This window comes from Chiloscyllium plagiosum, unplaced genomic scaffold (assembly GCF_037043375.1).
Source record: "Chiloscyllium plagiosum isolate Xiang-an unplaced genomic scaffold, Cpla_swu_hap1 HiC_scaffold_48, whole genome shotgun sequence".
NCBI classification, from domain to species: Eukaryota; Metazoa; Chordata; class Chondrichthyes; order Orectolobiformes; family Hemiscylliidae; genus Chiloscyllium; species Chiloscyllium plagiosum.
In genome coordinates this window covers 4,175,168-4,187,590 of record NW_028270186.1, presented here as the reverse complement: position 1 = coordinate 4,187,590, position 12,423 = coordinate 4,175,168, and the positions used below count along the sequence as shown (strand labels likewise).

Below are 12,423 nucleotides of genomic sequence, written 5' to 3'. Positions count from 1 at the left end.
GTTTGTTTGTCTTAGCTGTCTTTCATATGAATGGGGCTGAAAACAAATGTTTCAGGTTTAATGCATAGACATTAGCTTACCTTGTTATTGAAGTTAAGCTCTGGCAAAGTTACTGGGTATTTAACAAACAAATCTTTTGTTTGGGATCCAAAATGTGGCGGAGGTTGGTACAATTACAACATTTGAAAGGCACCAGGATGGGTACATGAATAGGATAGGTTTAGTGGCATATGGGCCAAGTGCTGGCAAATGGAACAAGATTAATTTAGTTGGACCGAAGAGTCAGTTCCCATGTTGTGCAGCTCTATGATTTTATGACAAAACCAGTACCTGGAATTAATTATTTGTGAAGTCTGGGATTGGTTATTGAGAAGTTTGATTCAGAACCATTGGAGTAATTATTGGTGGTTTTCAACTGTTTAATTTTACTGTTTTTATGAACAAGAAGGTAGAAAGGCTGTCTGACTACATGTCAATAGCCACATATCATTGATTTTGGAATTGTGTATTTAATTTTTTTATCCTATTTATTCAAAATTTGGCTCTATATAAATCTTATTTCTCTTCAAGCTTTTGGAAATTCTTTTTCCTCTCAGAATCGTGTGAAGCAATGCAGTTAAAAACTAATGATAATCTTTAACGTTTCCTTTTTTGCACCAAACTCAAATAATTCAAGATCCCTGTTCAATCTGTGATCACTTTTAATGTCTCTGTCATCGCTTCAGTCCATTGTGGCATACTTATCAGAGTTATAGGGATATTTGTTCCAGAACAGGTGAAAATCTCCTCAGTGACAATTTATGTGCTTATTGCTTATCTATGTAAATTATAGAAGTACGGTGTAAAATCGGAAATTTCTAATGTTCACTGAAATTACAACTTTTCAAGGTTATTCCTTCAACTCCATTCTCCTAAAGTTGTGACGATGAATCAGAGTTTAGAAGGAGGAACGATCTTGATTACACAACTATTATTTTTTGTCAAAAATTGTTTTTAAAAAATGGAAAATACATTTGTGTGGATAACAAACGTTGGAGATTCCAGGGATCTGGACCTGGACTGCGAAAGCAGTAAGAGACACATTTCAGACAAAATGTGAAACTGAAATATATGCATCAAGTTGCAACAGACAATGCTGCAAAAGACAGAAATTTGAAAGTGATCAAGTAAGATTTGAAATGATAAAATGAGCTGAACTATGCTGTGTTTCCAAGCATTTTTTTTCAGTGGGCATGCTTGCATTCACGAAATGAAGCTAAGACTGTTCCAAGATTACTTGGAAGTTGAAAAAAATCATGATCACTGCTCCTGGCCAAGATTTAAACTCAACCCCTTGGTACAAGGGCAATCTTTCAACTAATTGCTTTATTTTTGACTACTTAATTGTTTATAACAGAAGAATGTGATTCTGAATTTCTGTAGAAATGATAGGGGAGTTTACTTTTTCACGTCTGCCCCTGCAAAATTCTTTTCAGAATTGTACAAAAGTACATTATACATAACAAGAAATTGGTTTCAACACTCATTTTTGAGTGCTTCAGTCAGGGAGATACATGTAAATGTATCAGTTAACAATGTTTTTGTCACTGGGTTGACATGAATAATCAGTGCTCTCAAAATGCTATTGCTATGTATGCTATTGTGGTTCAGTTAATTGTAACCATGACTTCGTTAAGGTAGCAGTTGGAGGACTATGATTTCAACATTCTAAGACTTCGCAATTAATAGCAGTATTTATAGACCACACACGGACCCCTGTGCTTGATCTGCACATAGAAATGTAAAGTACAATGTTCTGCAATCTAAGTAACATCTTGAAATGAAACTCAAATGTGATCACGTTGCTGCTGAAGGTACTTGAAACCCAAGTGGAAAAGCAAATTCCTGGTGGGTTACATATATCTCATGGGAAAATCTCCATATTCACTGTGCTCTTGTTTGTACAAAAAATAAAATGGATAGAGATGTTTTCACTATTGTGCTGTGCTTTGTTAATGATTACTTGTGTGACAGTGAATATTTAATTCACATTATTACATATTTGTTCACAACCCCAATCTTTTCAGATGATGTAGATTTTTGAGGTTTCTGGGTAAATTCAAGGAAATTGCACACCCTTTCCTCAGCCATATCTTTGTATTTTTTATTGTCCATCCCTTCACTAGCAGTGTTCTGCTTCCACCTCACTGCTTTGCCACTCTATCAGTTAAATTACTGCTATGGCCATAAAAAGGATTTTTGTTGACTCACAGCTACTCTGCTTATTTTAGTTCTTAATTACCTTTCCTGTCAATGCAATTATTTATTAACCTGTTCCCCTTACAGTCAGGTACCTAGAAAATTCACTGTTCATTTCTTCATTCATGGGTTGGAGATGTCACTGACCAGGTACGGTGACTCTTTGGTTAGCACTGCTGCCTCACCGTGCCAGGGACCTGGGTTCAATTCCTGCCTCAGGCAACTGTCTGTGTGGAGTTTGTACATTCTCCCGTGTCTGCCTGCGTTTCCTCCCACAGTCCAAAGATGTGCAGGTCAGGTGAATTGGCCATGCTAAATTGCCCATAGTGTTAGGCGCATTAGTTAGGGGAATGGGTCTGGGTGGGTGATTCTTCGGGGGGTCGGTGTGGGCTTGTTGGGCCAAAGGCCTGTTTACATGCTGTAGGGAATCTAATCAAATCTAAAACTCATGAGACATGTAACCATGCCACCCTAATATGGGCTGCCTGTTCCCAAGCACCTGTTTCAGACTTTTACATCAAATCAAAATTATCCTGAGTGAGTACACTTTCTGAAAATGGAAAACTCTGATCATACTCAGCATGTCTGGCAGCATCTATAAAAAGAGAAGCAAAATTAATGCATGATTTGTCATTAGAAATCGGCACCAAAGAGTGTCTGGCTGCATTGATGAGGCATTGCTAGCGCTGACTCATGGCTGCTGTGATGGAAGTGAGTTTGGTTCCCAGCAGTATCTCAGTCCAGCACAGATTCATGGAGGCAGCAATGGAGGTGTGTTTGGGCCCAGTACGAGACTCTAATGCAGAGGCTGCATTGGTGAGGTGGGCCTGAAGCGGACTCATGGCAGCAGCAAAGTCGAGTTTGGGTGATGCAGTACCCGGCGTCAGTGCCATCTACATTGTCAAGGTCCAGTGAGAATTCACTGTGACGTGGGTGTCAGTAGAATCGAGACAGCACCAAAGAGTGTCGAGTTTCATTCCAGAGGCTCAGCAACGGGACTCGTGCCTGGCCACCAGGTCCATGACTCATGGTGGAGCACCTTCGTAAGAAGGACTGTAAAGTTGAACAGTTTTATAATTTCTTTATTTTTCTCCCTTTATATTCTATGTTTTAATTTATTTTCCTTTGTTTTAAGATGGCGCTGAAGAGTGGTGATACTTTACAACACACTTCACTGTATTTTGAAACAAAACACACACAACAGTAAATATATTAAATCAAATCAAATCATCAACATTGCATGATTTTCTGTTGAATGTATAAATGGGTTTACACTTGCTCATGTCAGGTAGAAGGAAGCGATTATCAGACTTTTAGTCCTCATTGTCTCCTGTTGTTGTTATTCTTCCATCGTTGTGTACATTGCTTTATTGTTTATGGGGACTGTTGATGTGGCAAGTTGGCTCACCTCCTTTTATATCAAGAATTTATGTTTAAATCTCGAGCAGCTCCATTCTCATTTTAAGGATTCTATGTGAATTAATTTGAGTTTAACTTGGGAGTTATCCTTAAGCAGAAACTGAACTGGACTAGCTAAATAAATACCGTGGCTTCAAGAGTAGGTCAGCGGATGAAATCCTGCAGCGAGTAACTCACCTCCTGACTCCCCAAAGCCTGTCCACCATTTATAAGGCACAAGTCAGGACTATGATGAGATACTCCCCATTTACCTGAATGAGTGCAGTCCCAATAACGTTCAAGAAGCTTGACACCGTCCAAGACAAAGCAGCTGACTCAGTTAGCACTACATTCACAAATATTCAGTCCTCCCACCAATTAGGATCAGTGTGTACTGTCTAGAAGATGTACTGTAGAAAATCACCAAGGCTCTTTAGCATCTTCCAATCAGTGATCACTACCATCTGAAAGGACAAGGGTAGACAGCTGGTAACACTGTCACTTGGTCAAAATTCTGGAGCTCCCTCACAAACAGCATTGCAGCTGATCAAGAAGCTAGCTCACCTCCATCTTCTTGAAAGTAATAAGGATTGAGCATTAAATGCTGACCTAGCCAGCAATGCACACAACTCCTGAATGGATAATGAAAAAGTACTCAAATCAGACACCAGTTTGTCAGTCCATTTTATCAGGATTGCTTTTGAAGCCTTAGGGATGGCTGATATGGGAAGGACTGGTACTCAGGGTTGGATGTCAGTTCTTGCAATGGCAGAAAAGATAGAGTTTTATTTCTGCTCATGTTCTCAGTGTTTAAAATTATCACAGCAATGAGCCAGATTAACAAACTTTCATTCTTAGAGGCTGATCCAGTGTGAGGGACTTCGGTAGTAGATGATGATAAAATCTGAATCTATCAGGAGATTTAATGTTTGAACAGCATAACACTATTTTTTCAAAAAGTCAGAAGAGTAAGATTGTGTGTCTCTTATCTTCTTATTTTTACCAACAGGGTAAAGATCTCCAAACTGGGTTTATTCAAGGCACAGTACTCTCAGGTAAGCTTTCACAGATCACCTCTTCCTTTATGTGCTGCTTTCCACCCCCATCACAGCCACTCAACTCTACAAAGCCACCCTCAACTGAGAGTAGGGGCCTTGCACAAACACTCCTCCAGTGCTATGACACAAGTATTGCTCAGTGACTTAGTCAGAAGAGGAGGTGTGCTTATTTATTCTCATAGAATAAGGAGACTGTCTCAGGATCTTAAAGGGATATTCTCCTCCTGATTTTTTTTTCTATGAATAGTGCCAATAGGGCAAGTTTTCTTAAAGTCTTTCTGAATGTCTCCTTTCACAGAAGAATAAAACTAAAAACAAATTCAGTGACTCATGCAAAGTACAATTGCATTTGGAAATGTGAAATTAAGTACACTGCAATTGTCTTTCAGTGCACAGAAACGTCAACAGTAATTTATTTGTTTCTGTTCCTGAAACACATTCTTGGAATACTGACATGAATGCTGCAGCTGGCTATTCACCACAGGTCTGATGCCATTTCTTTATGTGTGTACCTTCTTTTGAATTTCTCATCAGTCTCAAATACATTCATAAATAGCTCCAGGGGTGTATTCAAGCGTTCAATTGCACTGTGCCGAACTTCATTCATAAACTGTAAAGGCCGAGTCAAATTCATCAAGTGGTTTACATTCACTGCAGTGTGATAAACATGTTTCTTCCTGCACCAAAAAATGATGAGTACAAATTTATAACTCGATGTCACAATTAGCGTATTTGGCTAATTAGTTTGTCTTCAGTTTTCAGAATTAAATATCATCCAATTTCTTTTCACATTGTACTCCACTCATATTAGACATGCACAGAAGCTTTTGTGTCAGTCAAGTGGCAATTTGGTGGCAGGAAGAATGAGAACACTGCATTGGTCTTAACTTCTGTTAATAAAACTGAAAATAAGCTTGGTACATAGATGAACACCAATTACATAGAAACAGTTTTTTTGTGTCATGTTTCATTAAAGTAAAATTTGAAGGTAACAAAGGGAAAACTCATGTTGTGCAATAACAGAAGCAGCTTGGAGACAATTCCTTTGGTTATAATTTTTTAAAAATTAACTAATTTCTTTTGAAACAAAATAGCAGGCTGGAGAAATTTGTGGAAATGCCAAGCCATTATTTACATCTCACAGCAAAATTTAAATGTGGTAATTGCTGTACAGTTACCTATTTTCCTCCCCCTCTGCTCTCGAGCCCCCGTCATCTCACACCAAACATACTCCACAACAAAAAATCAGATGTCGGCACACAGTCTCTCAGCATTCAGTTCAAACTATTTGTTGGGAGGTGTGCAAGGAAAAATAATATAATCTGCTTCTCCCACCCTACAAACTATTCTCATATATCTCCGAGTCGATCAATGGCCTCCAAGTATCAGACCTTGACGTTGAGGGACTGCATCTTTGAGCGTTCTGTGAACATCTATCCACATCTGACAAATAGACCTGTATTTATGTCCATTTGCTGTATACCCAACTTCCTCTTGTCATACTTGTCATACTTATGTCAATTTTTTCCCTTTTAAAAATTTCTGTGTCCACATTTTAAATGAGGTTTCACCACGTTAACTCAGCAACCTGTCAACTGTAGCCTCTGGGTTCCCACAACTCACTGGATGGAATCTCATAGGTGCCTGAACAATGTGGGTTCTGGCAAGATTTCCGGCAGAATGGCAGAATGAGCTTGGTGAAATCTTTGTTGACATCGGGAGCAACTTGTCACCTCTTCTATGCATCTGCTAGACACCTGAGGCGAGTTTCTCAGTAGGCAGCAACGGGTTATCTATTAAGTAGGATTATTGCTTGTTACCAACTTCATTGACAGCACATCTCACTGCATTAAGAAGCAGCTTCCTATCTTTCCAATCATCTCAAAGTATCTAAATGCCAAGAATCTTTGACATGATGCTTAGAGCAGGTACTTGGTGATTTAGCTTACAGCTTGCTTCAAAGGACATTCATGTTGGGCACAGGGATTAATGTCACATGCACCCCATCTCCATGAGTATTGGCATGTATACCAACCTCTCGGAAGCCTCATGGCACATCTCTGAACCATCAACAGGACAGTTCTGCACTATAGTGCTGTATCTTATGCTGCACCAGCAAATATTATTGCACTTCTGCAGCGAGAACACGTTGCATGAAGGGACAAGCTCCAAGCTCACCGAATGGACCAAGGAACATCCCTGGATGAGTGGTGCTGGAAGAGAACAGCAGTTCAGGCAGCATCCGAGGAGCAGTAAAATCGACGTTTTGGGCAAAAGCCTTTCATCAGGCCTGTATTCCTGCTGAAGTGCTTTTGCCCAAAACGTCGATTTTACTGCTACTTGGATGCTGCCTGAACTGCTGTGCTCTTCCAGCACCACGAATCCAGAATCTGGTTTCCAGTATCTGCAGTCATTGTTTTTACCTAAGGAACATCTCTGGTCTGTTTGCTCACAGTCAGAGTGCTCACTTTGAGCCTACTGATGTTGCCTGCTTGTATCGCATTGCCTTTCCTTTTTATGCATTGTCCCCCTCATTCAGAGATTCGGGCGTCAGAGTACTCCTGTCTTGCCTTGTTATTCTGTGCAGACTTAAAGCTGAGAAGATTGTCATGGTTGTCAGCAGTCCTTAGTCAAATCAAATCAAGATAGATTGCCTTCAGTCATGGGATGCTGACACACTAAGTCAAGGACAGTCTCCAAAACCAGTCCAGGGACTTGACCATGGTCAATCAATGCAGTCACAGTCAGGATCCTTTCCTTGGAAGTGGTGAGGAGTCAAATGACAGGCAGAATGCCATCCGTCTTGATTCTTTCTGCCTGTTTGCTCCCGAAGGTCACAGACCTCTTCCTACATTGCTGTGCTTTTCTCAGGATGGCTGAGGCTGCACTGAACCTTGGTGGCAACCTCAGTCTAGGCATGATGTGGTGTTGTGGCCTCCTCTGCTCATCTTGGGGAAGAGGCCTGTGCACCACCGCTTTGAGCAGGGCTTCCAGGTCCCTGCCCACAAACATCATGCCTAGACTGAGGTTGTCAGGGCCCATAGCTTTTCAGCATCCAGTGCTTTCAACCATTTCTGAATATCCGATAGATTGAATTAAATTGTCTGAAGACTGGCATCTGTGATCCGGGGGAAATTGGAGGAAATTTCACTGGAGAAGATACTGTGAATGCTTTGGCCTTATACTTTTCACTGTTCTGTTGGTGTCTCTTATCAGTAAGAATGGGGATATTTATGCAGCTTCCTGCTCCAGTGAGTTGTTTAATTGTCCTCCACCATTGACGACTGGATGTAGCAGGGCTGCAGAGCTAAGATCTGATCTATTGTTTGTGGGATTGCTTAACTCTATCACTTGTTGTTTATACAGTTTGGTATGCAATTAGTCCTGTTCAGTAGTTTCACCAAATTTCAACATTTTTGTGATGCCCAGTGCTGCTCCTGGCATGCAATCCTGGACTGTCCATTGAACCAGGATTGATCTCCTGGCTTGATGGCAATTGTTGAGTGAGGGATATTCCAGGCCATGAGGTTGCACATTGTGCTGGAGTCAAGTTCTGCTGTTTTTGATAGCCCACAGCACCTCATGGATGCCAAGTCTTGAGTTGCTCGATCTGTTCAAAGTCTGTTCCTTTTAGCATAGTGATGGTGCCACACAACACAATACAGAGTGTTTTCAAAGTGAAAGTGGGACTTTGCCTCCATGGGGACTGTGTAGTGGTCACTCTTAGCAGTATTGTCATGGGTGGATGCATTTGTAGCTGACAGGTGGGTCAGCTGCACGTTGGTAAGGATGAGGTCAAGTATGTTTTTCCCTCTTGCTGGTTCCCACACCACCTGTGGCAGACCCAATCTAATAGCTGAGTCTTTCAGGGTCTGATCAGCTCAATTAGTAGTGCTGCTGCTGAACTACTGTTGCTGATGGACTCTGAAATTCACCAGTCAGTGTATATTTTGTGCCTTTCCATCCTCAGTGCTGCCTCCAAGCATTGTTCAATATTTATCAGCCAAGTGAGGAAGGTACTGAGTAACCAGCAGAAGGTTTCTTTACTTGTGGTTAACCTGGAGCCAAGAGACTTCATGAGTCTGGTGTCGATGTTGAGAACTCCCATGGCAACTTCTTCCTGCCTGTATTCCACTGTGTCACCAGTGTGTCTTGTTGGTGGGACAGATGTATCCAGGGACAGTGATAGTATTGGCTGGGATGTTGTCATTCGCATGAAATCATACCTTCCAGACAATGCCAGAATATTGTTTGACTAGTCTGTGAGACAGTTCTCCTAGTTTTGGCACTAGCATCCAAGTGTTAGTTAGGAAGATTTTGCAAGGCCAGCAAGGTTGTTTTTCTGTTGTCTTTTCTGGTGCCGAGGTCACCTGGATGAGCTTGATTTTTAGCCATGTTTGCCACACAGAATGTACCAGTCAGATGATGAGTGACCGTTAACTGTCAAGCTTTCTTTAAATTCAAACCAAGAAGGTTGACTATGACATTGCACTGAGGTATGAACCTGAGAATTGTTGTCCCTAATTTTATAAAGTTGAAGCAGGTGTAGTAAATGTACAGAATCTTTCTGCGTACAAATATGTAGCTTCAGGCGTACGCAAGGGCACTACACTGCAGGACCATATCTGAATTGATAGTCAGTGTAACTCTTAGGACATTCATTATTGAGTAAATGTGATCAGATTGGTGTGCAAAATCCACCTTGCAACACACCATTTTTACAGGGTAAATTTTATCATAAACTCAGATGAACGTGGCTCATTTCTGTGAAGGTTCTCTTCAAAGTAATCTTGAGGACCTTGTGAAACAGCGACAACTTCAGCATTGCTCTGAAAGAAGGTGGCTGTCAACCCCTATGGTGTGTTCATGGAAATGTATTTATTGTGGTGTAGGTTGGGTAACCATCGACGGCCATGAGTTTGTTTTCAATTCAGAATAATTGTTGATTTTCCTAACCTGCCTTCTTCATCCAGATAACTTGTCTTGTCCTCAACCTCTGTTCTGTTGTTAAAGAAACTCTGCAGACTTGCGTGACAGTGTTTTATTGACCAATCACCATGTCAACTAAAAGAAACAAAATGATCTATCAAGTTAGATTTCTTTCTGAGGTCTAACTTGTCTAGTTGTACCATCAGATGGGATCTAAATGACTGGGGCATGAAGAATTATGCTCAGTCGGCAGCCAGGAACATGCTTCCAATTACTTAAACTGCCTTCCAACCCCTCTAAAACCTGATTCTTGATTGGCTAGCCCTGCCCCTCCTCCCTAAGGTTTGCAAACTGTGATGAAATACATTCCTGAAGGTTTCATCACATAACTTGCTCCCAAGCTCCAGCCAGTATTGGCCACTGCGTCCATCCTTGTGATACACTGCATTCCAACATCAATGAGAAAACAAGGAGACTTACTTTGCATGGACAATGCTTGACTGTCATCCAAACAGTCTTTTTCTCCACCCTTTTCAATATCTATAAATATGGTAGACAGAAAATCGCAAAAATCAAAATCCCTTTTGCAGTCCCTGTGAATTTTATCCAAGATTCCACACAGCAGAATCCTGGAGATTCATCTTCACTTCCTGTAAGATTGTTCATTGCTGTCCTTTTCCAAATCCCATGGCCACAAAAATGACCCAGAGGTGGAATGGAGCAAGTGAATTGGCACACAGACTGATAAGGGTATTTTTTGCTCCCATCCTTCTTTGATTTTGGTCCCAGCTAGTCTGGAAATCTGGCAATCAGTGAGCTATGTAAACCTCTCAATGTGATATAATAAGGGCTGAAATGGCAAATAATGCAGTTACTTTGATTTGAACAGCAAGAAAACTCACCAAGAATCACTCTCCCAAACCCGCCAATCACAATTAGCCAAACAAATCAGAAAACTAAGCCCAATATTTTCCAACACAATTGGAGATCGGGCATTCAAAATTAAAGTTTCTTGGATAAAAGGACCTTGTTTACATATTTGAACATCCAGCATCTTATCCCGGTCTCTAATATTCGCACACTAATGCTTCACTATCCACAAATGGCCATCCTTTACCAATCTCTGATATTAGATCCTGATCAAGTTGGCTGACCCTACCATCCACTGCAAACTCTAATTGTGTTATCTCTTGAATGTTAACAACACTGGAAGTTGTGACTCATCAGCAAGATTGACATCTTCTGTGGAGTTTCACTTACTCTAGAAAGGTTTTTATTAATCTTGAAGTTCCATGTTTACAAAAATATGCTGAATGACTCTTGTGACTGGATGAAATTCAGTCGAGAGCAAAATGTTATCTTCTTCGTGTACTTCATTGAAGGACTGGAAGGGATGGGATATCTCAGTTCCTTTTTTATGAAATGATTCTTAGTTTTATGAGTGAATTTGATGTCATGTTCATAGAATGTGTCGAATAATGTGACATACTCGTCAGAAAAATCCTGAGTCTTTGTCACGCTCTTGGAGATATTTTGTCCCATGCCTTCATGATGCTTTTGGTTACACTAATATACCCTGTCTTCACTCTTTATAACCCTTAATATCAATATCGCAGTGTTCAGATTGTAATTGCATTAAGGAACTGCTGTTGGTGACATTTGCAGTCACCAAGAATGACACAGCTTGCAAACCCACTGAAACATATGGAGCAGTGTTTATTTTTAAAAGTGACATTCACAAAAGCCGGTTGCATTTTTAACCATGATAAGAAATTGCTGCTCTTCATAAACGAGCGGGGGGAGTGAAAAACTATTTGATCAAAATATAGTTTGGCTTTGTTTCACACAGACTCCATTTGAAATCAGCTTATTCAACATGGACCAGTGCTTGCACCTGGGACCTTACTTGTGGGATCAGTACCAAACTCAATGCTACCGTTACTTAATATAGACAGGCATGAGGCTGAAAGAATACAGCAAGCTAGGCAGCATCAGGAGGTGAAGAAGTCAGTGTTTCAGGTGTAACCCTTCTTCAGGACTGGGGTTGGGTGTAGGGGGAGCTCTAGATAAAGGGGGTGATGGGGGCATTTTCTTTCAATGTTCGCTGTAGATTAAGACAAATTATGTTGCATCAGTGTAGTTGGGTAAAGCTGACACAAATATGATATCAGTAAGATATTGCTTCCTTCCTTTGGCTCTATGTTAGAAGGATAAAGGAAGTTTTCATTCTTGACTTTCATCACTATTTATGCATGTCTAATTTGCAGAAAAATGTAAAATGCTTGATAATATGAGATAGCGACTTGTTTAAAATGTTGATTCGGTCTTTCAACTGAATTATTTAACATTTGATCTGAACACAAGAAAAGAAATGGCTATCTGTACCAAACACACTGCCACAAAAATGTGCCATTGTGTCGCAATAAATTCAATGAAATGCAGCAGCATTCTTGAATTTTATTGAACTGTGCTATCTGATTTGTTTGAATCAGAATTATAAGAGTGGATTGTCAGAGTTTCAACCCATTGTTCCCTTGCAAGTGTGAGCTCACTTTGGAGCTAACTAATTTTATTTCTGAGGTGTTTTCCCATCCTTTTTAGGACTTTCCTCCTTTTAAATATTGCTCTGATTCACTTTCAGTTTCTGTCATTAGCTCGACGATTCAAATAACCCTTGCATGATTACATCCCCTTTTATGTTTCTGCCATAACTTCTAAAACGATGCTCTTCATTTCCTCCTGAAGTCCATTTTATAGAAAAGCAGCCGACCAAAGCCTCCTGAAGAAGGGCTTATGCTTG

At 40.4% G+C, this 12,423-nt stretch overlaps 1 protein-coding gene across 10 annotated transcripts in view; it reads left to right on the top strand.

Moving 5' to 3' along the window:
* Window positions 1–12,423, top strand: part of pebp4 (phosphatidylethanolamine binding protein 4) — a 553,891-nt gene that overhangs the window by 329,888 nt on the left and 211,580 nt on the right. For all 10 annotated transcript variants that reach the window (XM_087984378.1, XM_087984380.1, XM_087984379.1 and 7 more), the window contains one exon: window positions 4,646–4,691. In XM_087984378.1, coding sequence (XP_087840504.1) covers window positions 4,646–4,691 — 46 coding nt within the window. The remainder of the gene's footprint in view (window positions 1–4,645; window positions 4,692–12,423) is intronic.